The sequence below is a fragment of the Chroicocephalus ridibundus genome, chromosome 9 (genome assembly GCF_963924245.1).
Source record: "Chroicocephalus ridibundus chromosome 9, bChrRid1.1, whole genome shotgun sequence".
NCBI classification, from domain to species: Eukaryota; Metazoa; Chordata; class Aves; order Charadriiformes; family Laridae; genus Chroicocephalus; species Chroicocephalus ridibundus.
Genome location: NC_086292.1, coordinates 169,681 through 197,577, shown reverse-complemented (window position 1 = coordinate 197,577; position 27,897 = coordinate 169,681). Strand labels below are relative to the sequence as shown.

Sequence of the window (27,897 nt, the reverse complement as noted above, 5' to 3'; positions counted from 1 at the left end):
CATGCCTCGGGGCGGCACGGTGCCTCCCGGCCTGCCCCGCGGCCGGAAGTGCCCGCCGCGGCGTGCCCCGGGCGGCCCGGCCCGGCGTGGCGGCCCCGATGGCGGCGGCCCCGCCGGTCTACGTGTACAGCCCGGAGTACGTGGCCCTCTGCGACTCCCTCTGCAAAGTGCCCAAACGGGTCAGCGCTGCGCCGGGGGCGGGCGGGGAAAGGCGGGGGGTGGCTGTTAACGGGTGTTGGGAGCGCGGTGGTAAGGTCTGGGGTCGGAGAGGAGCCCGCCGGGGAGTCACGGGGCATTGGGGAGGCTGCCGGCACCGGGGGCAGCGGGAGGGTGCAGGGAGCTTGGGGCAAGGGGCGGCGGCGGGGCCCTGGGCGGGAGGAGAGCCCGTCTCTCCCGTCACACCGCCGCTGGCGGCGGGAGCGGGGGCGCAGAAGGGACACTTCCCGGTGCCGCTGTTGGAGAAGCCGAGCGCTGCCGTGCCTTTTCCGGAGACGGCGGGAAGGCCCCCCGCGCCCTCCTGTGCCGCACACCTCCGGGGGAGCCCCTGTCCGGGGACCCAGCTCAGGCTGCTGCCAGTTCAGCTGTGCGCTGGGGAAAAACCACCTTACGCCTTCGATGCGAGTCGTTTCGCCCCAGTGGCTGTGCTTCCGTCACCTGCCCTAGAGCTGCTCTCACAGTCACCGTCTTCTTTTTTTAGGCCAGTATGGTACATTCGTTGATTGAAGCATATTCCTTACTTGACCAGATGAAGTAAGTGCTCCCATTTTCTGTGAAGAGAATATTTTTTTCTCTGCTAAGGTTTGGAAGATAGCGGGTAACTGCGGGTCTTATACTGTCCCCACTGGCAGCGTGATTATGGGAGCCCATGCAGCACGTATTTCTAGGATCTAAGGAAAGTCTGCTTGTTTTGCTAAACGGACAAGATTATGGTAATTATGGCAGGTGTAACATGATTATCCTTCGTGGTCTGACTGAATATAAATTGCCCTGTGCTTTCTCTGTAGAGCATGCTGTCACCCGTTGCTCTCATGGGTCTGCGTGGAAGTGGTGGTGTAGAAACCATCCTTGTTGGCGTGCTCCAAATCCACTGGCCTGTGCTGATGCCGAGAGGGACCGTATTGTTTTGCTGTGTTGTGATTGATTTGGGAGACTTTTTGTGGGGTCTTGGTGCTGTTTGTGAGAGAAGATAAGCTGAGGTCTGAGGCAGAAGAGTGAGAACCCTCCTGCCCCATTAGGCTCTTGACACTGGGAGATATGAAGGGAAAGAAAAAGCTTAGCTTAGCTGCTCTTATGCAGAATCTCATAAAATCTTAAAAAAAACCTGCACTCCAGTTCAGCAGGGCTAGAAAGTCCTATTTGACCTTTTTTGATTTTTTTTTTTAAAGTATTTTTTTCTTTCTGGTCATTTTGGTAGAGCGTGCTTGGGACATGGCTGCAGGTACCATTACCGAGGTGGACCCAAAGGGCTGTTTGCCCTGGCCGTGGGGTGAGAAGTGCTCGGCACCTGGGATACCCTCGAGCTGGGAACTTCTTGCATTCTTCCTGTAGCAATGGAGCTGTACTGCATTGCCTGCGTGCGCTCCCAGAGTCTGAGGTTCGGAGAGGGCTTCAACATGCCGCAAGATTTATTTAGACAGATTGCAAAGCACCCAAACCCCATAAAAGTGATGTGCAAGTTGCTGGCGAGAGAGACGCTCTCTGCTTTGAATGCAGGCGAAGTTAAGAGCATGTGAGGTGCTGCTCAGCTCTTGACCCAGCAGGCTGGTGTCCTGCCGCAGTGCTGGGCTGGGCCTGGATGTTTTCACTCTGTTATTTCCTTTGTGTGTAACCAGAATGTTGGATCTGCTGGGGATTGCTGAAACTAGGAGAACATGCAGAAAAGGGAAAAAAAACTTGATGCAAAGTGGAAAGGTTAATGCAGGCAGACCTGCAGGTGTTCCTCATCAGAGTGGGCACAGCAGACAGTGCCAAGCTGGGGAAAAGGCCTGCTCCAGCTCAGCTGAGCCGCTTTCTCACTCAATGTGACAGTTCGGTGCAAGAGGAGGAAGGGCTTTTGTTTGCTTTTTCAACAGTAACTGGCAAAAGAAGGCTACTTGTCCGAGGAGGTTAAAGCTGGGCATTCCAGCCAAACCCTGGAGCCTCTTGTCCTGACATGCTCCCTTCCTCCTCTCTGTCTAGGGTAGTCAAGCCAAAAGTGGCCTCCATGGAGGAGATGGCGAGCTTCCATACAGATGCCTACCTGCAGCACCTGCAGAAGGTCAGTGAGGAGGGAGATGATGACCATCCAGAGTCTGTGGAGTATGGACTGGGTAAGGACGCATATCTTCAGCGAGTGATTAACTGAGTAGCAGGTCCAGGATGCTTTTTGCTGGCGCTGAGGTTAGACAGAGGGGTGAGCTCAGGTGGGCTGCTGGCTGTTTGTAGAGGGAAGCACTCTTTGATGGGGTGTTGACTGGACCCTGTCAGCCAGCGGTCACCTGTCAGGCTGGCGTTTTCACTCTTGCCAGCAGAGGGTACCATCAGCCTCACACTGCTGCTGCTTGCAGCTCAGCCTGTCCCTGTGTGTACCGGGAGCCACTGCCTCTTGCTGCTGCTTTGAGGATCTTGGGCAGGACAGAAGGCCCTGACATGCCGCCCCTGGAACAGAGCTGAGACTGGCTGCCATAAGCCTACTGTGATGGAGGCACACCTGAACAACGGCCTGAAGCTACAGCCAGGGACCAGAGCGGCTGCTGTTTTCCTGGTGACTTTGCTTACATCTTGAGCAGAGGGCTCTTGCCTGCCTAGACTTAAGGCAGCCTGAGCAATGCAGTAGTGAAAGCAGGTGAGGTGGCTGTGGGAACTGTCTTAGTCTCGGGAACAGGAGGAGCGACCCGGCACTGAGGCAGTGGTGCAGATTCTGCGCTGATCTCATGAGTCTCCCCTAGATCTGCCCTTTACGTTTCTGAAGCTGATCTGTCTGCAGGCAGAGGAGCAGCCCTGGGGTCAGGCCTTGCTGGGGAACGGCTCTAGGGAGGCTGCTGTAGGAATAGGTGAAGATCATATTCTAGCTATAGACCTCCAGCATACCTAGGCTTATCTCATTGGTGGACATCTGTTTTAAGGGGGAGATACATCAGTGACCCTGATAGGGCAGCCAGAGAACTGAGAGTGTTTTTGCAAGATTGGTATGAGGGACCAGTAGGTCAGTCTAGCCAGGCACACAGATCAGAAGCTGGTTCAAGACCCATCCGTGAATAATCTGAGTGGAAGGAAACATTTTGATTCTTGATTTTTGTGGTGGGTTAACCTTGGCTGCCCACCAGGTGCCCATCAAGATGCTTGCTCTCTCCCCCTCCTCAATAGGGTAGGGAGAAAACGCGACGGAAAAGATCATGGGTCGAGTTAAGGACAGGGAGATCACTCACCAGTTACCATCAGGGGCAAACCAGACTTGACTTAAAGAAATTAGTTCAATTTATTGCTAATTAATAACAGAGTAGCATACTGAGAATTTAAAACAAAACTAAAATCACCTTCCCCCTCATCCACCCTCCTTCCCAGACTCAACTTCACTCCTGGCTCTTCTGCCTCCCTCCCAAACAGTGGTGCAGGGGGATGGGGAATGGACATTGTTAGTTCATCACACATTGTCTCTGCTGCTCCTTCTTCCTCATACTCTTCCCCTGCTCCAGCATGGGGTCCCTCCCATGGGAGACAGTCCTCCATGAGCTACTCCAGCGTGGTTCCTTCCCATGAGCTGCAGTTCTTCATGAGCTGCTCCAGCGTGGGTCCCTTACGCAGGGTACAGTCCTTCAGGAACAGGCTGCTCCAGCGTGGGGGCTCACAGGTCCTGCCAGCAAACCTGCTTCAGCGTGGGCTCCTTTCTCCATGGGGCCACAGGTCCTGCCAGGAGCCTGCTCCGGCATGGGCTCTCCATGGGGTCACAACCTCCTTTGGGCACCCACCTGCTTGGGCGTGGGGTCCTCCATGGGCTGCAGGTGGGTATCTGCTCCACCGTGGACCTCCATGGGCTGCAGAGGGACAGCCTGCCTCACCATCATCTTCACCACAGGCTGCAGGGGAATCCGTACTCTGGTGCCAGGAGCATATCCTCTCCCTCGTTCTCCACTGATCTTGGCCTCTGCAGAGTACTCTTCTTCTGCAGAGTACTTCTCTGCAGAGAAACTGCTGTTTCTCTCATGTCTTCTCACTTCTTTTTCCTAGCTGCTGCACAGCATTTTTTACCCATTCTTCAATATGTAACCACAGAAGTGCCACCAGCATTGCTGATGGGCTCAGCCTTGACCAGCAATGGGTCTGTCTTGGAGTCGTCTCTGTCCAACATGGGTGCAGCTCCTGGTGTCTTCTTATAGAAGCCAGCCCTGCAGCTCCCCCCACTACAAAAACTTTGCCCCACAAATCCAATGCAATTTTTTTTCCCTGCTTACGCCTTCTGAATCTGCTGTGCAAGTCTGAATCTGATACATGTTGTGAGGGTTTTGTGCCGTGGCTTTTTGATTGTCCCTGTAACAGAAAGAGCAGCAGTTAAAGAGAGAGCTCAAAACAAAAAGAATGTGCTTCTACCAGAGGAAAAGGCCTGTCATGTCTGACACATGGACTCTTGCCCACAGGTTACGACTGTCCAGCTACTGAAGGGATCTTTGAGTACGCGGCAGCTGTGGGAGGAGCCACCATCACTGCAGCCCAGTGCCTGCTGGATGGCAAGTGCAAGGTAGCGATTAACTGGCCTGGAGGGTGGCATCATGCAAAGAAGTAAGAAAACAATCTCTTCCCTTGTGTTTTCTCACCTGGTGTCTGAACCCTGCCTCCTAGGTCCCAGCTTCCCTGCGAACCCTCAGGGTGCGGCCATCCAGCTGGAAGAGAGAGCGTGGTGTGAGAGGGGTGAGGGAAGGCAGGAGGTAGATAGGAAAGAAGCAGAGTGTAGCGCAGAGGCCTGAGAGCAGGTTGGTACAGCCCAATCCTGGTGCTGTCATGGACTGCAGCGTGGGTCTAGGGCAGATAAATTCAGAGGAGTCCCACCATCCATTGATACTTGGTTATCTCTAGGAGTTCAAGTGGGAATTGAACTCACAAAGCCCGTAGAGAAGGGCTGTGGAAGGGCACACAGTTGGTGCCACTCCCAGCTTGGAAGAGAAGGGGAACATGGCAACATGTTGTCCAAATTCTGTAGCTTTTTTGGTTTAATAAGAAGAGGTTTGAAACTGTGCGGGACCCACCTCTGGTTTCCCTTGTGGTCTCTGGGTGGCTGTTTGCTCTGAGCTGTAGTGTCAGTAACAATCTTCCAGAACGACAGGAGAAGTAAAAATTTCGTCCTTGAATCCTGTGATTCTGGCGTGGTAAAATAATTTGTTTCCAGGGCTTCCCCATTTTCCATGAATATATGTTTTATTTTAACTTATGTCACCCATCTCCCAAGGCCCAGGGTTGAGAAGCAATTGGCACAAGCAGTCGTGTTCCCTGTGCTTCCCAGCCTTGCGTTGAGCTGCTCCTGACCCATCCTTTGATTGCTGCTCGGCCTTGGCCAGGCTCTTCACCTTCCTCTGCCCCACTGTGAGGTGGAGACTTGCAAAGTGAAAGTGACAATGCTGATATCGATGGCGATTGCATTGGTAATGTTCAACCTGACAAACATTGTTTTCACAGAGATGAAGCTTCTGGTTTCTGTTACCTGAATGACGCTGTCTTGGGGATCCTGCGGCTACGCCAGAAATTTGACCGTGTCCTTTATATCGATTTGGATTTGCATCATGGGGATGGTAAGGCGCAGGACAGGCTGCAAACAGCAGAGACACACAGACTCAGGGCGAGGAATGGGAGAAGTCGAGGCCGGTCGGGGCAGTAGGGCTTTATCTGCTGCAAGAGCTGTGGCTTTCCTTCCTTTCAGTACAAGTTCCCTCAATCCATTTCTGCGTTGTCCTGCTTTCTGGATTTGCCTTATGCTGCTTATCAGACCTCTTGAGGGCCTGGGCAGCAGTCTTGTACCTAAAGCAACAAACAGTATCTTGCCATTCCAGTAATCCCCTCTGCCAGGGGCTCTCCAGCAAGTACTTCCCCGAGTCCCCTGTCTGCCATCCCGGCAGAACAGCTGCTGACAGTGCTTAATAGTTTAATGCCACCACGGCAAGAGGGAAGCAGTCAATAGTAAATGTTGCTTTTAAAGAAGGCTCGACGCTATAAAACTAGAGCCAGAGCTGGCCGTGCTCTTTCCTTCAGGGACATTATTTCAACAGCATTTATCATGTCCTGCTCTCCTAAATTTTATGGTGTGTTTCATTTTGCTCTGTTTTCCCCCCGCATTTGGTTTCTGTTAAGTTTGCTGTTACTTCTTTTTCCCTCCCCACCCCAACTATTTTAATGTGTCTTTAAGGAAAAGGAAAGACACGTTGAACCGCAGCAGTGCTAAGAAAAGGCGAGAGAGCCCGGTAGCTCTGGTTCTAATCAGAGTCAAGCCCTAGCCAAGGCATCCCTGCTCAGCTCCCTCCCCCAGCATTGCAGGCCAAGTAGCACAGTCGAGTGCTGCTAATGTGGGCACTGACCTGAGCTACTGAGACCCATTCAGTACTGATTAGCATGAGACCTGCCAATTTCATTCCAGTTATGACCTTTGCTGCAGTTGAATTTGGGTCTCCGTTGATTAAGGATGGATTTATTTAGCCACATCTGTTTTTCTGCTTTGTTCATTCTGTTCCTGCTCTGCTTGCTGCCTCATGTTTATTGAGTGGCTTGTTTGTGTTTAGACTCTGGCATTTATGTGAATGATGCATGAAAGCTTTTTTCTCTTCCCTTTTCTGATAGGAGTTGAAGATGCCTTTAGTTTCACGTCAAAAGTCATGACTGTTTCTCTGCACAAGTTTTCGCCAGGATTTTTCCCAGGCAAGTTGAACGTGCGAGGTTTGTGCTAATTCGGCTCTTGCATCACTGATGAGGCCCCAGCAAAGGCAAGTCCCATCCCTTCTGTCCAGCAGAGCTTTCTCACTGCCTCTCCTGTTAACCCACGAAAAAGAACGAAGAGTGAACTATGCTTGGCATTTCCCCCTTTCTGGCTGTGGCTAAGCTCTGGGCAGAGCCACTGCTGGGCAGCCAGCTGCAGCCCTTGAAAACTGCATGACAGAATTGGCAAAGGGTGAGAACCAGGTCCATCCAACCCTTCCTTTATTGGTGGTGGCAAGTGGAATTTTCCATAAGCATGGCAAAGGTCCTGGCTCTCTGCTCTCATCTGAGACATCCCACACGTTTCTCTTGCTGCCGGTCCCCTTTGCCTCATAATTAACCCTGGGGTGTTTTTGTTTTTCAGGCACAGGTGATGTGACAGATGTTGGCCTGGGGAAAGGCCGCTATTACAGTGTGAATGTACCTATTCAAGATGGCATTCAGGATGAGAAGTATTACCAGATCTGTGAAACGTAAGCCCTCTTGCTCTGATACAGTTTACTTGCATGGGATTTTAGAGAATAAATAACTACCATAAGCGTATCAAATAAGAACTGGGGATGCTTAGGTTCTCTTAACCAAGGCAAAAACATTTATTCAAGGGATCACATGTGTTTCTACTTTAGCAAAATAAAAACGTTGTTGTGAAAGGAACATGTTTTTCTCCAGTATTTGCCTTGTATTTTGGGCTTTGGAGCACAGTGTTGGAAACAGGGTTATTCCCTTTGTGGTGTTTGTAGTACTAAAAACCTGGAGCAAAGCCAAATGTCTGACATGCCCAGTTGCCTTCTGCAAGAGAAAATACTTCTAATAAACTGTCTCCAGAACACTGGCCATGCTGCACCCCAGGATCGGCTAGAGCCGGGCAAAATGTATTTCTGCCTTAAGAGCCATATGGGAAAGAGGAGAGTGAGAACCTAGACAGAACCTTCCTCTGTTCGTCCTGTCCTGGTGAGAGGTGTCTGAGAGTTTAGGATTGTTGTCTTGCCAGACCCTACTCTTCACCATGACTTTAACAGGGGAGAAAAGCCCCTGCATTTGGCTTGCAGCCGTTCTGCTCAGGGCGGTCAATGTAAACGTGTGGTTTGATGCTACCACTAAGCTGATCAGGACTAGATGCCCCCTCCCCGCTGTTATCAGTGATGCTTTTGCCTTGTGATGAGCACTTTGAGAGCTAACCTTACTGCAGGAGAGTAGCAGAGGCAGAAGGCTAACTGGGAGCAGAGGGAGCGTAACTGGTATGAAGGGGGTGGGAGCAGAGAATACAGACACCTTGAGAAGCATCAATGGATCTGAGGGATCAGGGCTATGCTACCAGCATCCCTCTGAGCCACATCTGCGGTAAGCCCCACCACTTCTCCTCTCCACAGTGTGCTGAAGGAGGTGTACGCCGCCTTCAACCCAGATGCGGTTGTGCTGCAGCTTGGGGCAGACACCATTGCCGGAGATCCCATGTGCTCTTTCAACATGACGCCTGAGGGAGTGGGCAAGTGTCTGAAGTACGTCCTGCAGTGGCAGCTAGCAACTCTCATCCTGGGAGGAGGTGAGTGCATGCGCATCCTGCTGTTCACGAGGAAGCAGGTTTGTCGTCTTGCGACCCTTCCTTGAGTGTGTGCCCTGAGGCTCGGGCACTGGCTGGAGGTCAGCAGGGTGACTTCTGGGCAGCCTCAGGAGGGCACTCTGTGGCTCAGTACTGTTTTCACACAGGCCTGAAATCATAGAATAGCTTGGGTCAGAGGTGACCTTAAAGATCATCTAGTGCCAACCCCCCTGCCATGGGCAGGGACACCTCCCACTAGACCAGGTTCCTCAAAGCCCCATCAAATCCTTGATACTGAGAGGTGCAATTCTCAATCCTGACCCTAAGACCTTGAGTTAAAGGCTCCTTGGTTCCACTGGAGGAGAACAGAAGCTGTTAACCCCGATGAACTGACCCTGGCTTCTCATTGGCACCTCTGATTAACATCTCTGTTCATCAGCCCTGCAGCGCTTCTCTTCAAAAGCGAGCGCTGTGTTCCCAAACTTACCTCAGGCATCTGGCAATGAATGAATTCACGTGGATTCAAGCAGGGGCTTGGGAAAAGGACTGGCTGCCTGCACGGTATAGCAGGGCTCTGATACCCAGAGAAAGCTAAGGTTGACTTAGCTCTGTGATGCGGCATAATCCAGTGGGGAGAGCACGGCACAGGCTTTATGGAGTAGAGCATTTCAGAACAGCAAAAGCCACTGTGTGATAGGGAGAGCCCCCCAGATCTGTGCCTGGAGCCATATCAGCTCTAGCTGTTCTCTTTTTTGAGATGGTAGAGATCAGGTAGAGCACATTGAGCCTAAAATTTGATGTGCCAGTGCACATTGTTTTGGAAAGGTTACGAGTGTTCAGTCCTGCTGTGGCATGTCTGTGGGTATGCTGGGAATGGCACCTTTCAGGCAAAAAGAAACCCCAAAACTTTTGGCAAAAACTGAGAGCCAACTATTTGTCAGTTGTGAAAATACCAAGTGTCTTTTTGGTATTTTCACAACTGAAATTGCATATCACACTTTTTCAGTTTGTGAGTATGTCCCACCACTGCAGCTTGTGGAAGTATTTTGAAGGGGAAATTGGGGAAGGAGTCTTGCAAAAAAAAAAAAAAAAAAAAACCCAAACAAAAAACAACCCAACCCAATCAGAAGGGAATGCTAAAAAATACAGTCTTCCTCTCTTTTTAAAGTGGTTTTCTGTCTTACTATTTTAGTGGTCTTTGCTGGGGGAAAAAAAACTTTTTCTGAGTCTCTTGCAGGATTGCTTTCAGCTCAGGTTTCTCCTTGTGAGCTCATGTACCATTGCCATGGAGGTGACCATTACCATACTGACTGTGAAACCTCATTTACTTGTAAAGCAGTTACAAGTTGTACTAATGAGCTTCATATTTATCCTCTCAAACATGACAGTGCTAAAGAGCTCACCAGCTGTTGTGTGAAAGGGGTAAAACGGTTTTGGCAGAAAGTAAACCCCCTTGCATTCTAATACTCCTTACCGAGGTGGGAGGCTAGGTGCAGCTAGGTTTAAATTCTGAGGGATGCCCAATTCACCACTATCAGTCCAGTCGCATTTAATATATTAAACTATTACGATTTGGATACACTAATAGTGGACTGCATCTTCGGTCTAGTCATGCTCATGAACTAACATGGCCACTCTCAAGTCTTTGGTCGTGTTCAATGAGAAACTGAAATGACTAACTGCTTAAATAGTGTGGTTTATTTAAGCAACAGATATATAGGTTCTTATGGGTTGCTGGGGATAAATACACTGTCTGCAAAGCACGTGCAAATAAAAGTATTGTTAATCATACAAAACACACGACAAAGTTATAGACAATACACCCTGGCTGTAAATGTGGGAAAGAGACTCTTTAGAGAGATTTCTAAGTTTCCTGATGAAGCACACGGTATAGTCCAAGTCTTACCCACAGGCGTCTCTATGTGGGGGAAGAAAGGCTCAGCCCGTCGACTGGTCCCAGAAGTCAAAGGCAGTCTGTGATGGAGTCCTCCTTGACTTGTTCACGATGGTGTCTTCCCTGCTAACCCCCCTTTCTTGGGCTATTTTTAGAGTATTTTGTACCTTCAAGGTGCGGTTTGAGTGGCTTTAGTCATAAATACTTTTATTATGATTGGTGTAAAATTATCTCACCTCACATTTAAAGGTATAGTTTACGAAAAATTCAGGGCACAGACTCAAGGAGGAGCGGTCGCACCTTGGAGGCGGATAGCCTTTGGGATGGAGGTGTGTTTTGGTGTCATAATGACACTATAATGAGCAAAGTTTGCACAAAGGACAGCATTTCATCAAAATTCAACAGACTGTTGGCTCAGAGTATCAAGTATGCAGCTTATCAGTTCCATAGGACCATCTCGTTCCCGTATCTGCTGTATTATCACAGGGAGAGACCGTGGACTCTCCATTCCGCTTTGTCCCCCGTGTTGCTTTGCAAGCAATATTGTACAGGGAATCGCAGATGACATGGTGGATTATTCACGTAGCAGCTGCGGCTGTATTCTACCCTAGAAACTTTTTGATTTTATAATGTGTGAACAAAGCTGAATTTTTGATCATTTGAGTAATTATTCCACACCAGCAAATGTCTGGGAATGCGTATTATGCTTTATGGGTTGAAGGCTGGCATTAAAAAGCAGGAATCCCCTGTCTCCACTGCTGCCCTTGCGCTTCTCTCCCTGCTACCTTTTAACACCTTTCCTTGCTGCCAGGAGAGAGCCTAGCACGTGGGGCCAGGGGCTCCCGCTGGGTCTGAGATGGTGGCTGGAGGAGCCTGGCCCGTCCCACACTAGATGTAACTGGGGTTCAGTTTGGGAGGTCTGCCCTTGCATACAGTGTCATTCGGACCTGGCCTCGTGTAGCTAGCAGGTGCAAAATGCAGGTTTTGGCCACAGCTTGATTGGATGAAATAAGCTGAATTCACGTAAACTGCGTGCGTTGCCTCTGCAATTTGTCCCTTCCACTAAAATCTCTCCCTCTCTCTTCCATCTTCCCTTTCCCCACTCTTCCCCTCCAAAATCACAATTCTCGCTGGAGACAGGAGGCTACAACCTTGCCAACACAGCTCGCTGCTGGACATACTTGACTGGGGTCATCCTTGGGAGAACACTGTCCTCCGAGATCCCCGATCACGAGGTAAAGCTCTGACAAACCGTTCCTTCTTGTGCGAGAGCTGAGTCGTTCCACCTAATCCAAACGGCGTCATTGCCACTCAATACTGTTTTGTTGAGACACTCCTGTAACAATAACACACTGTCCTAGCAGCATAGTGGGTGCTTGTTCCCAAAACCCAAGCCTGTCTGCATCTTTTTGCAAGTGATCTCGGGCGCCAATAAACTCCTGTCTCAGATAATTACAGGGAGGGTGGTGAGGGGGAGTCACCTGTTTGCTCAAAGAGCTCTTTGGCTTGAGCGTGTACTTTTGCCAGGAGAGAGCCAGGCCTCTCTCAAGGCTTTGAATTTTAGCCCTGCTTTCATCAACTTACAGAAAGTAACAACCAGGTGCAACTTTGGAGCTTTTCTGACCAGCGGTCTTGCAGTGGGCCGTGGCGCCTGGTGCTGTTCGTGATCCCCTATGAGCTGTCTCAGCTCCAGTGCTGGCACTTTTAATGTCTGGAGTGGGGCTGGACGGCTGGTTGAATGGACACAATCTAGGTCTCAAACAGCACATCAATATTATTGACCCTACAGAAACACACCTGCACGTGCAATGCAGTTCAAGCTTACCGTGACTACAAAGGAGAATTACGGTTTTGCCGTTGTCTAAGGATCTCATGGACCAGTATGCACGAGGAAGTAAAGCATTTGTGTGGGTTCAAACTGGAAATTCATCATTATAGAAACTGGTGATTACAGATACAAGATGTTTTTTGAGGGGTGTCGTGCTTATGATCCTTTAACCAGGTTTCTGCAGAAACAGGTTTTAAACAAGATTGGATCTTTCGTTTATGCAGGCAGTGAAAAGGATGGTTCCGTCTGTAGGAATTAACTGCTGAAGGTGGTTAGGTTTTGCCTGTTTGTTGTTGATCTGAACGGTTTATTTGTTGTGTTAGTGATTCCTGCACCAAGGGCCCTGAAGGATAAGAGCAGTATGCACCTTCCTCCAGGGGTGCTAATCTCTCTGGTGACCAGCGGCAGGACATGAGGAAATGGAGTGAAGCATCAGTAAACTAGTGTGAAATGCTTTCATAAACAAAGTTGAGATCTTTTTGTAAGGTGTGATTATTTTTTTCTTTTTTTTTTCCCCTGGTGGGATTTACAGAATGATGAAGGTGGAGGGAGCACAGCATGCTCGCATGCAGTGGGAGCAAGGTGGCTCACCAGGCAGAGCAGTGGGCTCTCAGACCCAGCCTTCTGGCTGCTGCTGCCTCCTGGAGGCTATTTTCTGGGGAGGAGGTAAACCATGTTGCTCTGTTTTGCACCGAGCTGGGGAGATTTTGCCTCTGTGTGATCGTGTGCTCCGGCTGTGCTTTTGTGCTTTGTGTGAGATACTGTGTATATGCAGGCAGCAGTGAGCCAGCGGCACGTTTGGTGTTGGGGCCCCAGAGTGGTGCTTGCAGGGCACTTTTTGAGCATGATGTGTTGGGGAGGGAGGTGTTTGCAACCAAATGAAAGGAGCTGGCAGCCGGTGACCGGCACAGGGGGTGGTGATAGCACAGGGCACTGCTACTGTGGGAGGAGGTCCTGGGGCAGAATCCCCATTGGCCGGTCTGTAAAGGTCTTCATTCTTGAATTCAACCTCTTATGCGCTTTTCATTGCCAGGGGTCAAAGAGACAAGCTGTGGCCCTGCTAAGATACCACAAACTGAACACAGCTGCGTTCCTGAACTGCTCCTGCCCCTTCTTCCAGGGGTCTCCAGGAGGATTAGAAGCAGGAGAAGCAGCATCTGAGCCCTGTCAAGGGAACAAAAAGCACTTTGTACCTGCTGAACAACCTCTGCTTTGCTCCCCACCCCACCAACTGCCACTGCTGCTCCCAGCAGTGGGCAAACAGGAAGCCAGGCCTTTTTGGGGGAATGGCAGGGGCTTGGGGCAGGGAATGGGACAATTTGCATTGTGAGTGGGGTGTGGGTGTGTGTGCAGAGCTGAAGAGAATTGGGAAGTGGAGTTGGACCCTCTGTAGCAAAAGCTGTTTCCCCTTCCCAGCCCACAACAGCTTTCTTCCCAAACTGTGCATCTGAGACGTGCTGCAAGAAACAGTTGTGTCATGGTTATGCCCACTGCAAGTGGTTTTTTTTTCTCCCCTGGCCTGGACACAGAACTTTGCTCGCTTGACTTGTTGCAATGATCTTAAATAGCATGGGAATGTACAGTCTGGAGGATGGTACCTCCTTCATCATCTCAGGAGAGCAGTGTTGTCCAGGAAGCTGTCAGTCTGTCTGCCTAACTCCTCTCCTCTCTGCTGCAGATAGCAGATGCGGGGGGATGAGTATAAAGAATAGTGCAAACACAGAGTTTCTCTGGATGCTGTTCCAGTTTTCTGGATGTCCAGAAGTGATGTATGGCCAAGAAGTATTCTGCTATCTCTCTATTTGCCCGTTGGTAAGATGTAAGGCTCGGTTTGCAAGAGGATTCAGCATTATTATGGTACTTAGATGTTTAAGCGGGTCCTGGGGGCAGCTCTGGGTGTTCAGCAGTTCTCCAGACCTGTCCTAGTCAAGTGAGACCCTGGGTAAAAAGAAAAGTGCAAGGCTAGCGACTGGCTGTGCACAGTGGGCTCTACGGGACTTGCTGAGTGCATGCAGGAAAGGCGGTGGCTGCTTCTCCAGGTGGCACGTTTTGGGCCATCTTTTTGGTTTCTGTAATTCCTTGCTCTTCATCCGGTACTTGACAGGATTGAATTGGCTGAGCCTCTGGTTCGGAGCGAGGCAGGGATGCCTGGTTATATGCAAAGATGTGATCCAGTATGCACCTTGCATGGGGTAACACTAAAAGTAGGGGCTTTAATCTTGTTCTTCATTAAAATCCTGCCTACCATAAATGAGGCAGGAGCATTACATCTGAGAGCCCACTCTGCCACCTCGGCTTGAATTATCTGGAATATTTTCATCCACCTCATGCAATGAGGATGACAGGTCCAGTGTCTGTAGCACCAAGGTTTCAGGTGATGCAAAGGTCTGTACCCTTGTAACAGATAGAATTCACATGTATGCAGCAGTCTCCATCTGCATCATCTGAGTTTTCGGTCTTCTGGATACTCTTCAACAGTCGGGGAGTTGTGGGTAGGTTATCCTTGCCCATTGCCCCCAGCCTGTGTATTACAGCGTGTAAGTCTTGCTGTGTACAGAAAATGTTGTGGCATTTCTCTGTGTAGAAGATTGCTAAAAGATACCTATGAGGGGGTATATAGGGCTAGTAACAGGTACCAGGACTTTCATTTTAAAAAATAAATTAATTGGAAAATTGCCTGGCTCATGAAAACTGGACATATTAAAAAAGAATTACTTTTAGATATCAAAACTCCCCTTTCAAAGAAAACTGGCACCCAGTGCAGTAACATTCTCTTTTGTTTATTCTTAAGGGCTTTATCTGGTTTGAGATAATGGAAGCCGTTGGGCTTCCACCACTTCCTTTAGGAAAATTCCCATTTTCAAAAAGCTTTCTGTCACAGGAAATGCTCAGATTTTCTGGTTGGTTCCCTCAGGTTGGTTTTGTCCCAGTATCCCCGGTGTCACCGGGCTGTTCTTACCTAACTCTCAGGGCTTAGACCTCCCAGCTGGAGACTCCAGTAGCTCCTCTTGCTGTGTAAAAACTTGGTTCTTCCCATCTCTTCTTCCTTAGTAAAGCCTTTCGGACAACTTTTTGTTCTCATTGGAAACTGCATCTTTGGATTTATAGCTTAAGTCTTTTTCATCCTTTGGAATAAAATGGGAAGCAGTGCAGATGTGCATCAAACCTGGATGTGATTTCTCCAGCTGATTTGCACTTGGTTGCTTGACAGTGGTTTGGGTCAGTGCCTGAATGTCTCTTAGTAAGAAAGTTGGGTTTGGGGCCGCTGTTACGCTGTCTCTGAGACAGACACAAATGCAACAATTTCTGGTTACTTGGTCCCATGTTTTGCTGAGGCTGTCTGACAGAATGGCTTTGTAATAAGATTACAGCAGCAATAAACACCTTCTTTGACATGATTTCTGAAGACCACTCTGGCTTGGAGAGGAGAAAAATTGTTTTCCAAGAGTGGAAAGCTCTGTTGGAGCTTAGCTACAGAATCCCCTCTTAATCCGGTCTAGGTTTGGGTACTTAACTAAATGCAAGTTCCTTTTAACACAGCAACACTGCCATGGGCAGGAGGCAGGAACCTTGCTGCAGTCGGGCAGCTGCAGGCAATCTGCAGTGAAGCTGACATCCTTCTTATTGTTTGTCCTGTTTTCCATGAGATCAGAAGCCATGGCAGATCCCAAGCAGTTTTAGGCTTGTCTTCACTGTAGCTAATGTTGTCTTTTAATTTGGATGCTGTCCCCGATCTGGCTCCTCTCCGCACAGACCAAACTGCCTGATCCTGCTCGTGTGGGCTTTCAGCTGAGGCTGCAGCCTGGTGGCTGCTTTACTCAAACCAATAACTTCCTTGTGTCTGTGGTCCTCCAAGCTCTTGTCACTCATGGAAAAAGAACAGTCAGCTGGAAAAATTGCCAGCTGGATCTGTGTACTCGTCAGTGGGAAATTAATAGCTGAAGCTAATAAACCAGTGAAGCTGTGAAAAGGCCAGTCGTTGTGTTGGATGCGATGGTTTGAGCCTGGCACCAGGAGGGGCCAGCTGGGAAAATGCTGTTACGTGCTGTCCTGGTTCCAGCGGGGATATGGTTAATTTTTCCTGGTATTCCATGACATGTGAGCCATGCCCCCGGCTGGAAGTCACTGCTTGGAGCGGGGCATCCCAGATCGGGGCAGGGAGCGACGGGGAGCGGCGGTTCCATAACCGTGTTTGTATATTCCTCTATCCGTGTTATTGTTGTTGTTTGCTTGTTCCCTTTGCTGTTCTGTTAAACTGCCTTTGTCTCAACCCAAGAGTCTTGCCTTTTTTCTTCCGATTCTTCCCATATTGGGAAGGCCCGAGAGAGCGGCACGTGGCTCTTTGTTGCCATCTGAGGCTAAACCATGACACTTGCTCATTGCAGAAGGCATGCGCAGCCTGAGCGTATGAGGGCCAGTGTGTGTCTTCTTCCCAGCTCTTGGCTTAGCAACTGCAATCTCCACCTCTGTTATGTCCCAGCCTTTGTGTGTGTTAATCTATGCCCGCAGAATCTATTCCCCTTGTCATGGGAATCCCAGTTGGTTGATGAAACTCATGGGAGAGTTGCAGCCAGGTACCTGCACAGCCCCCACATTGGGGCTTCCTGTGGCTCAGCTATTCGGCACATTGCTCTGTCTTCTGGTGAGGGATTTCATGGGCTTTGGCATGCACGAGAGCAGGAGTTTGAGATCTACTAGCCTCTCATCGTCGAGTGGATGTGCAAGCCCTGTCTTAAGGCCAGCGTGGGACAGCTTGTACTGGATAGCATTGTGCTTCTCCCCCAGAGTGTTCATCCAGGGATGGGAACCTACTGCTTCTTAGGAGCGCTGAAACAAGTCTGATTTCTGAGGAAAGCTGCAAGGTGCATACAGGTACCAGTCTCTCCTGGAAGCCTGCTCCTGAACCCTGCCTTTGGGACACAGCACAGTCAGGAATACCCATGTCCAACAGTACATGCACATAGGTCCTTAGCAGAGGGAGATGCTTCTGTAGTAAGGCAGCTATAAGAAATGCTTGTGCTTGAGGCCTGGGGAGAGGTCACGGTGGAGAGCGCAGTGAGAGTGCGCTGATGCAACTCCCTGTGCGGATGCTGGTGGGGAGAAAAATCTCAGGCCTGGCTTTCTGAGACCTCTATGCTCGTTAAGGGCATAGAAACCTGTCTTCTTGTGCCACTGCTTGCCAGCCCCTTCACAATGAAGAGAGGCATATGAGCATGGCAGCACATGGCCCCACATGTTTAACGTCCAAGCGAGGATGGTGGAGGTTTGGTTTGGGCCTCTTAACTTGGAGATGCCATGGGAGCGCTTGGCTGGGTGTTTGGTGGGTGGCTACATGGAGAAGGCAAACTCCATCAAGCAATTCAGTGCCCAGGATGCAGGTGTCCGCCTTCCCTCGAGGATATCTGCGTGTTCTGCAGTGCATCTGGGGTCCTCCTCCTGCCCAACTGCATTTCAGCTTGGATGTGGGGGTGGCTGTATATCCTCTGGCTTCCTCTGAAGCATGGAGAGGGGTATGTCAAGACTTGGCTCTGTTTAAAAAAGCCACAGTGTGAACCAGGAAAGCCTTGTGTAAACAAAAGCAAGCTTCATCCTGTTCTGCATCCATAAGATGGGCTGTTGCCTGTGGAGGGCTTGGACAAAATTAGGATGAAGCTTCCATTCTCCACCTTTGCCAAGGGAGGAGGCTCCCAGCCACCAGCAGATTTGCTGATGGATGCAGGCAGGGTGTGCAGTTCAGTGCAGCGTTTACCAGCCGCCGCGGGCACAGATCTGAGCGCACATGCCGGCCCACTGAGCACTCCATAACACAACTTGCTGCTCTTGCACTCGTGCGCTTCCTATGAGGGATCTGAGTCTGTTAAAGTCAAATGGCTCTTTTCAAGCTGCCTATGGAAGGGATGAGCCAGCTTGGGAGTTGACATCCAAAGTCATCGAGGACCTTTTGCTGTCTGGCTTCTCTTAGTGGCTCTGCTTTACAACAAAGCGATCTGGAAGACCAGTCTTTGCTGGTCACAGTTGTCAGAGCAGAAGACAGTAAGATGGTTGAAGGCAAATATGGTTTTTGCAAGACATGGTTTGGAATAATACTTGTACACCATCGTTGAGAGCCATAGCCCATCTTTCTCTGACATTTACTGAACTTAAAATACACTTTCTATCTTTTTTAGCGGGCTCGTCTTGCAAAGCATGACAGAGAGCAGTCAGATGCCAGGCAGTGCGTTGCCATTGCCTTATTTCAGAGTCATGTGATGGTCACACCTGGATTTTTGACTTGACAAGTTAGTTTAAGCCTTGCAGACCTCACACTTCAGGAGAAGGAGTGTCCTTCTGTTCCCTTCTCTCACTCCATGTGTCATTGCATTTAGAGCAGGCTTTTTTTTCCCCCCTTAGAAGGAACTAGTTGAAGGTAACGTAGTTCCTCACTTTGCTGCTAGTGCAAGTTCCAGGATAGCACTTTGTGTGGCAGCCTGTTTCTCTGTGATTAAGAATGAGATGTCCTCATTTTGCATTAGTCCTGCAGAGCTTGCTAACAGAAACTCCCAGAGCTACAGCTGTGACTGGTTTTGTGTATTTTTCGAGTCCTTCTCGTCAGTATATTTCACCCTCCGTAATCTTTCCACAAGATGGCTCAGGCTGCCTGTGTTGTGCTGTTAGGGTGGGCCGGCGTATTTAAGGTAAACTGGTGGAAGCAGATTTGGCAGGGGGAAAAGTCATGAAGAAAGAGAACTCGTTTGGAGGCTAGTGGGTATGAAATGTTTTACACATCTATGAGATAATCGGAAGGGAAACAACACGTGCTTTCTGTTTATGTGTACATATGTATTTGTGCGCACACAGAGCTCATGTCTCTTTGTCAGATTCCCAGGTTTTTTTCTACTGCTTCTGGCAAAGAACCGCTAATGGTTTAATAGCTTATCGGTGCCTGTGCACAGAAATAAAAGTTGGTACTTCCTGATTTTGTGTTTTCTTTGCTTTAAATAGGAATTCCCATTCTGATTAACACGAAACCTGGAAACTCAGCTGTCAGATCAGTCAGCTTTTTGAGATCAGTGCAGAATTCCTGACAGAGCAGCTTGACGGCAGTCCAGGCACCACTTTCCTGCTGTACAGCCCCAGGGCTCTGCTCACCTCCTGAAGGAAGCTCATGAGAGTGGGTGCCCTGGGACAGATCACTGATGAACCACCTTGCTGTGAAGTGGCTAGGTTGTGCTGCTCTCAATATATTTCAGCCAGGTTTGGCATGTTTTTTCAGTGGTGACAGGCCAAATTCTACCCAGTTACATTCAGCACTTCTCTTCCAGCATTGAGAGGTTTGGGGATGTTCTTTACAGCTCCAGGTCTCGGAATCAAGTTTCTATGAAAGAAAGTCAGTAGTCAGAAACGTGGAGGTCTTTTGGTGGTTCTTTTTTTGTTCATGAGTTTGTAGAGAAGGGCTTGAAAACAAGACGGCTGTGGTCTTGAGATTCAGAAAGCACTTGACTAAGCAACAGTGTAATGGTGTTTAAATACTCTTAGTATGTCTAGAAGGACCAGCATAGAATTTCTTTGAACATCTAGTGCTGATGGTGCAGGGGGTCATGGTCCCTCTGCAGCAGTGTTCACCAATTAACTGTACTAAAAATGAGGGGCAAAATTTAGACTTCTATAAGATGCCTAATTTTTTGCTATTGGCATAGTACTTATCAGATTTGGCATTATTCAGTAGAAAATATCCTTCCCTTTTAAGAACATTATTGTTTTAGCCTTTTTTTCTTTCAATTTCTCTTCACATTTTCCTTTCTCTGTTTCTCATCCTTTTTCCTGGCCTCTATGCCTACTATTTTCTTCCTCCAACATTTCTTTCCCTGCAGTCATTCCACATTCCCATCTCCTGAACCATTACTCCCACCCTCTTTCAGGCCACCAAAGCACTCTGCAGTCATGCTACTACACTGGGCACTGCTGCCTTTCTCTAGGACATCCCGCTGATGGGAAGGAAGACATTTTCAGTCCCAGGTATGCCTCCCTCTGGTTTAAACTTCATCTCCTTTTTGCCTGCTCAAGGCTTTAGGATTGCACATCGAACACTTGTGATTCTCTCCGTTTTGGCATGCATGACTTTTAAAAGGGAGTGGCTGTGAGTTTCCAGGCAAGCTGCTGATTAAGGAGGGGATTTTTAGCTTTCCTTGTGAGTCTTGGTGCTCAACACTTTTTTTTTTTCATCCCTGAAAATGACAGGTTTTTTTCAGGAACAAAAAAGATGTGTTTTCCCCAGCTATAAATAAATGGGTGAGTGAGTAGTGCAGGCGTCTTGTTGTTGCTGGAGCCTGAGCTTGCCTGCTTGCAACATCCTTCTTGTTCTGAGAGATAAGAAACAGAATGAGTCTTTTCTGAAGCACTGAAAACCACCTCTTGAATCCCCTCCAAACTGCAAGAGAGTGGATGGAAGGTGCTTGTACAAACGTGTTGGACAGCTGGGACTGTTTGCTTCAGAGCATTGGATAAGCCAGTTCAAGATTTACCAGACTTGCACTGCTGACCTGCTTTCCGGTGGATGGTGTAAAACGCAGCCAGCCCCAACCTCTCCTGCGTGACTGCACTCTGCAGCCCATACTGGGTGGCTCAGCACATGGAGCTGCTCTACAGGATGTGAGTTATTTAATACCAAAAGCTTCTCAACTGCCATAAACCACATCAGTGCAAAAGTCCAGGTATTTTTGCCCTTTAACATAGACTTTGAAAAACAGTTGCATGAAACTGTATCGGTGCTCTGTTTCACTTGATGCCACAGAAATCAGAGGATGAGGAAGTGTGAAATGATGCCTTTGTCAGGATTAACTCTGCCTCGTTGATTCCCAGGATGGGTGTGCTAGACGATGGTACAAAGTCTGCTGGGCGACTGCCTGTGTAACCAGCAGGTTGTGCAGCCGAGACCAGTTACTGAGATGTGTGCGTTTTCCATGTGCTCTATCATGGACGCTGCAGTCAAGATTTGATGTGTATTTCCTTTTTTTCCTGCAAATAAGCCAGCCTCCTTGGTTTGTGGAGTCAGTGGGCTCTGCCAGTGGAGCCTGTGTGCTCTGGGAGTAGCTGTCTCCAGTTCATGCTACAGGAGCAAACTCAAACCAGACTAGAGACACCGGCTCTCAGTGAGGACCTTACAAAACGTGGTGTTTTCTTCTGCTCTATCCATTTTCAGTCTTTCTAAGCAGGAAAAATGTCAGTGTTCTGTGTCAGTATTTCAGTAGGGGCTTTACGAAGCAATCTCTGGGCAGAGGAGAAGAAAGGAAAATGTTTAGCTATAAAGGGAGATCACTTAAGAGAACTGTGAAAACAGTCTGCTTGAAAAATATACCTCAGTCCCTGGGCTGGCTGGGGAGAAGCTTGGAAGAAAGGGGGCTGGCCTGCTAATTAGCTAAGCATGTGCTCCCATGCTGCACGATACAGCTGGGTGAAGCTCCCATTCAGGCTGGCCCTGGCTCCATCTCTGATGTGAATAGTCGTGGTAATTTTTTAATGAGCTAAGAGCAGTCACAGTGTACTGCAGCTTCCTGCTGCCCCACGTTGGTTTGGGGGACAGACTGGATCTCATTCTCACAGTGTTGAAAGCATAGATCAAAACCCTGACTTGCTAAAAAGGAAAGATTATTCTATTTTTAAACTCAGCTGCCTGGGTCCAATTGTGCAATTGACTCATTGCACAAATGAGTCAATGCAGCTGTCAAAATCTGTCTTTTACTCCCTTTTCAGTGGAATATAGTGTTGGACCACAAAAAAGTCTGGCGGGCAGCACGTGTCCTGCCTTACCCATTCTGTGTGAAGAGCTGATGTGCTTACTGTGCTCCTTAACACTGCGATTCACAGGATGATAAACCTGGCATGATTTCAGGTTTGCTTTCAAATGCTGGACTATAACCTGCAGCATTCAGGAGCCACTTTGCTTTCCTCATCAGTACTGGCATGTTGAGGTCTGCTTGGAGAAGCCCTTGTTGCCCCTGCTAGTGCAGAGATGACAGAATCACAGAATACCAGGTTGGAAGGGATCTCAAGGATCGTCTGGTCTAGCCTTTCTTGGCAAAAGCACCATCTAGACAAGATGGCCCAGCACCCTGTCCAGATGAATCTTAAAAGTGTCCAATGCTGGGGAATCCACCGCTTCCCTTGGGAGATTATCCCAATGGCTGATTGTTCTCACTGTGAAAAATTTTCTTATGTCCAATTGGAATCTCCCCAGGAGTAACTTGTACCCATCACCCCTCGTCTTTTCCATGTAACTCCTTGTAAAAAGGGAGTCTCCGTCTTCTTTGTAGCCACCCTGTAAATACTGGAACGTGGTGATAAGGTCTCCCCTAAACCATTTTTTCTCAAGGCTGAACAAACCCAGTTCTCTCAGCCTTTCCTCATATGGCAGGCTTCTCAGTCTTTGGACCATATTTACGGCCCTTCTCTGGACACTCTCCAGCCTGTCCACGTGTCTTTTGTATAGCAGGGACCAAAACTGAAGACAGCATTCCGGATGTGGGATTATGTTTTCCCAGGTGTGAGACTTGTCCTTGTTGAACTTCATAAGGCTCTTGTTAGCCCACTCGTCCAGCCTATCCAGGCCTTCCTGAAGGGTGGCTCTCCCTTCAGAAATGACCACTTCCCCACTCAGTTTGGCATCATCAGCAAACTTCATCACGGTATGCTGGATCCCATCATCCAGATCACTTATGAAGATATTAAACAGCATTGGGCCCAGTATCAATTCCTGAGGGACCCCACTTGTGACGGATTGCCAGTTTGAACAGGAACTCTTGACCACCACCCTCTGTGTGCGGCCTGGCAGCCATTTCCCTCACCACGACACAGAGCATTTGTCTGGACCGTAACAGATCAGTTTCTCTAGGAGGAGGCTGTGTGGAACCACGTCAAAAGCCTTGCAGAAATCCAGGTAGACAATATCTGCTGCTTGCCCCACATCAACTGAGTAGGTTACTTTGTTGTAGAAGGTGATCGGGTTTGTCAAGCACGATTTTCCCTTGGTGAATCTGTGCTGTCTCTTCCCAATCACATGCTTCATCTGACTTGTGAGAGGCCCCAGGAGGATTCGTTCCATAACTTTACTAGGGACTGAAGTAAGACTGATGGGCCTATAATTTCCTGGATCCTCCGTTAAGCCCTTCTTGTAGATGGAGGTGACATTAACCTTCTTCCAGGCTTCTGGGAAGTCTGCTGATCTCCATGATTTCTCAGAGATTACGGAGAGCAGTCTCACAATGACGTCAGCCAGCTCTCTTAATATCCTTGGGTGGAGAACATCAGGGATTGGATGTTGGTCTTGGGTTGCCAGATATGCTACCTCCAATCTCACCTTTAAAGAAAACCCCAGCCCTGTGCATCATTAGTCACTTGGGAGATTATAATGCTGTGAATTTCCCTATCTTTGGTACAATATCTTTTAAGTCTGGACTAGCTCTCTGTGGGGTGAAGCTCTCCAGGGGTAGCAACAGGACTGATTGTAACTTCACCGCTGAATTTTTAACCCTGCTGTGTCTGCTTCTTCTCTCAGTGCTGCATGCTTGTGAAATAAAACTGCTGGCAATAATTTGTGATTCTGCATTAACATGTAGAGCCCATGTACTGCACATTTTCTCATTCAGGCTCAGTTGCACACTATTGGAGCACTCAGCCAGGAAAGACACATTATTAACCTTGAAGCACGCTGATTTTTCTCCTTCCAGGTGTTTCACACTCATGTCAACGCAGCACTGTGCAAGGGGGCAGGGAGATGAACGGAAGGATATCTGATAGGCAGCACTTGAATTTTATTCATATAAAAAATCAGGTTTGCAGGTAACCATGCGTAAAATGAGTGTCAACATCTTTCCCAAAAAAAGCATTGTGGTAGGGTTGAGACAGCTCTTGGCTGCACCGCTGAGCTCTGCTTCCAAAGCCCTTGAATTGGTAGCGGTTGCAAACTTCAGGTGGACACAGACGCTGCAGAAGCACCTCTTTGATGTAGTTAAGAGTCCCTCAGATGGAGAAAACGTTTTCGCCTTTTCACGAACAGGTACCCATGGGGAGCCTTCCCTCCAGCCTCAGACAGCCAGAGACCTCTCTGCTGACTCTCCTCACCTCTCCTCTTTTCTGCAGTTCTTCACAGAGTACGGTCCTGATTATGTGCTGGAGATCACACCGAGTTGCAGACCAGATCGCAATGAGCCACAGAGAATTCAAGAAATTCTTAACTCTATCAAAGGTGAGTTGTCCAAGCCAACGCTCCTGCTTCAGGCTTACAGGACGTTTTAGAGAGGACTTCAGGAAAGCTCACTGGAGTCTTTCTCGATGACTAGAAACATGAACCACATTGACTTGACTGCTTATCGTGTCCAATGTCTCCTGCTTCACTTGGGAATCTCAGTGTTAGTAGCACGTCAGCTCAGAGCAGTGGGTCCCTGTTAGCAAAAGTTGCCATTGCCTTTCCTCTGGCTGGGCAGATGATCGCAGGGCCTCGTCCTTAGTAGAATCATAGAACAGCCTAGGTTGTAAGGGACTTCAAAGATCATAGAATCATTTAGGTTGGAAAAGACCCTTGGGATCATCGAGTCCAACCATCAACTCCACTCTACAAAGTTCTCCCTTACACCATATCCCTTAACACCACATCTAAACGACTCTTTAACACATTCAGGGATGGTGACTCCACCACCTCCCTGGGCAGCCTATTCCACTGTCTAACCACTCTTTCTGTGAAGCATTTTTTCCTAATGTCCAGCCTAAACCTACCCTGCTGCAGCTTGAAGCCATTCCCTCTTGTTCTATCGCTAATTACCTGTGAGAAGAGACCAGCACCAGCCTCTCTACAATGTCCTTTCAAGTAGTTGTAGAGAGTGATGAGGTCTCCCCTCAGCCTCCTCTTCCTCAAACTAAACAGTCCCAGCTCCTTCAATCGCTCCTCATCAGATTTATTCTCCAGGCCCTTCACCAGCTTCGTTGCCCTCCTCTGCACTCGCTCCAGCACCTCGAGATCTCTCTCATATTGAGGTGCCCAAAACTGGACACAATACTCAAGCTGTGGCCTCACCAGTGCTGAGTACAGGGGGACAATCACCTCCCTACTTCTGCTGGTCACACTATTTCTAATACAAGCCAGGATGCCATTGGCCCTCTTGGCCACCTGGGCACACTGCTGGCTCATGTTCAGCTGCTTGTCAGTTAGAACCCCCAGGTCCTTTTCTGCCAGGCAGCTCTCCAGCCACACTTCCCCAAGCCTGTAGCGATGCATGGGGTTGTTGTGGCCCAAGTGCAGGACCCGGCAGTTGGCCTTGTTGAAGCACATTCCATTAGCATTGGCCCATCGATCCAATCTGTCCAAGTCTCTCTGTAGAGCCTCCCTATCCTCATGTAGATCAACACTCCCACTTAGCTTCGTGTCATCTGCAAACTTGCTGATGATGCACTCTATGACTCTATGTCCTTATCAAGGTCATCAGTAAAGATGTTAAACAGAAATGGTCCCAACACCGAGCCCTGAGGGACACCACTTGTGACCGGCCGCCAGCTGGATTTAACTCCATTGACCACCGCTCTTTGGGACCGCCCGTCCAGCCAGTGCTTGATCCAGCAGATCGTATGCTCATCCAGGCCATGAGCCACTAGTTTTTCCATGAGAATTCTATGGGGAACAGTGTCAAATGCTTTTCGAAAGTCTAGGTAGACAATGTCTACAGCCTTTCCCTCATCCAATAATTGGGTCATCTTGTCATAGAAGGAGATCAGGTTCGTCAGGCAGGACCTGCCTTTCATAAACCCATGCTGACTAGGCCTGATCCGCTGGTTGTCCATTATATGACTTGTAATGGCACTCAAGATGATCTGCTCCATGATCTTCCCTGCTACCGAGGTCAGACTGACAGGTCTGTAGTTTCCTGGATCCTCCTTTCTGCTTTTTTTGTAGATGAGTGCTACATTTGCTACCCTCCAGTCCATTGGGACCTCCCCAGTTAGCCATGACTTCAGGTAGATAATGGAAAGTGGCTTGGCGAGCACGTCTGCCAACTCTTTCAGCACCCTTGGATGTAACCCATCTGGTCCCACAGGCTTGTGTTCGTCCAAGTGGTGTAGCCAGTCACTGATCACTTCCTCTTTAATTGTGATGACAATGCAATCATCTGGTCCAACCTTTCCTGACGTTATCTAGCACCCTGTCCAGTTGCATCTTAAACACCTCTAGCAGCGGGGACTCTATCGCATCCCTGCGAGTTGTTCCAGTGATTGATTGTTCTCACTGTAAAAAAATTTATTTCTTATAACAAGGTGAAACCTCTCCTGGTGCAACTCATACCTGTTGCTCCTTGTCCTCTCCATGTGGGTCCTTGCAGAGAGAGAGCTTGCGTCCTCTCTGTAGCTGCCCTTCAAATACTGGAATACTGTGACAAGGTCCCCCTGAGCCTTTGCTTCTCCAGGGAGAAGAGACCCAACTCCTGGGAGGAAATGCAAATCTGCAGGACTGGTCTGTGCCCGTCCTTTGGAGATGGGTGACTTCAGTGTGCGTCTGTTGAAACGCTTCTTTGGGAATGTTTAGTCCACCGCCTGATCACAACTTGCCCATCTGTCTTGTCCCTGTCCCCAGGAGGGCTGGGGACAGCAAGACAGTGCTCGTCAGCCCTTTTCACTTGCTCTCTGTGCATGCTGTGATGTGTTGGTGTTAGAAGCAGAGTAAGAGGAGGTGGCTGGGAGCTGTGATGGCCCGGGGTGTCCTTTCCCAAGCAGAGGCCAATCCTAGGGAGGGACATCCCCCCTGACCTGTCCAGGAGGGGAGGAGGAACAGCATTGCTCTAGAGCTGGAAGGGAGGGATCTGTGCTTCGTGCTTCTGGCAGCACATCCAGCCTGGAGGAAGGACAAGGCAGCAGGGAGAGTGAGCGTGTGCCCATCCGGTGCTGGCCCATGAACCCTGAACCAGCGATCAGGCTGCAGGAGAGACTCTCAGTGGAGGGAGTGGCGGAGTCTCCCTTTGGTAGTTCCGCAGGTGCGGCTCGGAGGAGGGCAGCAGGGGCCAGCCAGGACCGGTGTCTGTGCTGAGGCTGGGATTCCTGTGTCCCTGCCCGGTCCATCAGACATAGGGGTGGCACCCCTGGCCCAGCCACTACGTCAGGCTGAAATACTAGTGGAAATACCCTTTTCTGCCTTCTTGTGTATTGCAGGGAATCTGAAGCATGTTGTTTAGTGGAAAAGGAAGGCTCAGGTTTCCACAGGAGCATTTCCCATGAGGAAGATGGCGTGTTTATGTGAGCAGCTGGTGAAATTTGTGTCTGCGGGGAAAATTTGGAAAAATTTACTGTTGGTTGGTTGATTGTTTTCTCTTTAAAGAAGAAAAGCTGCTGCGCACCATGAGCACTGTGGCTCTCCCCAAGCAGGAGTGTGGGCCCTCTAGCCACAGCCTTCCAGGGCTGGCAGAGCCTCCCTTGCTCCTTTCTCTTTCCCTTTTTAACACCACAAAGTTTATTCTCACAACTGGTTTTAAATGTTTTTTAAGAGAGGGGCTGCTCAGAGCTGTGAACACTCCACAGCTGGAGCCACACGCTGTGTTGCCTTCTGGCAGGAGCACAGCCCCTGAGCTGCCCTCCCGGGGAGCGGTGCCAGGGCCCAGGGCAGGGGCTGTGCCTCTTACCCACAGAAAGGCACAGCCAAGGTGTTTTTCACTGGGAATTTTTTTTAAATAAAGTATTTGAAATACTCCT

The 27,897-nt window shown here is 49.2% G+C and overlaps 1 protein-coding gene across 7 annotated transcripts; it reads left to right on the top strand.

Annotated features, from left to right (window-relative positions):
• Positions 1 to 50: 50 nt before the first annotated feature.
• On the top strand, positions 51 to 27,897 carry HDAC8 (histone deacetylase 8). Of its 7 annotated transcripts, none has more exons than XR_010072537.1 (12): positions 51 to 179; positions 698 to 750; positions 2,179 to 2,309; positions 4,614 to 4,755; positions 5,647 to 5,759; positions 6,799 to 6,876; positions 7,298 to 7,406; positions 8,304 to 8,476; positions 11,508 to 11,602; positions 20,094 to 20,190; positions 24,310 to 24,415; positions 27,361 to 27,378. XR_010072537.1 is itself a non-coding variant. In XM_063346563.1 (12 exons), the coding sequence occupies exons 1-12, from the start codon at positions 99 to 101 to the stop codon at positions 27,367 to 27,369; spliced, it is 1,224 nt and encodes a 407-aa protein (XP_063202633.1). In that variant the 5' UTR covers positions 51 to 98; the 3' UTR covers positions 27,370 to 27,897. The 7 variants fall into 7 exon arrangements, 6 of the variants coding, with proteins under 6 accessions (XP_063202633.1, XP_063202632.1, XP_063202636.1 ...); XM_063346563.1 differs by lacking the exon at positions 20,094 to 20,190 and adding an exon at positions 12,728 to 12,861 and having other exon boundaries at positions 27,361 to 27,897; XM_063346562.1 differs by lacking the exons at positions 20,094 to 20,190; positions 27,361 to 27,378 and adding exons at positions 12,728 to 12,861; positions 25,642 to 27,354.

Coding starts and splice junctions, on each gene's coding strand:
- HDAC8 (XM_063346562.1), top strand. CDS start 99: ATGGCGGCGGCCCCGCCGGTCTACGTGTACAGCCCGGAGTACGTGGCC. Junction 751..2,178: donor TCCTTACTTGACCAGATGAA/GTAAGTGCTCCC, acceptor CTCTCTGTCTAG/GGTAGTCAAGCCAAAAGTGG. Junction 4,756..5,646: donor GGGTGGCATCATGCAAAGAA/GTAAGAAAACAA, acceptor TTGTTTTCACAG/AGATGAAGCTTCTGGTTTCT.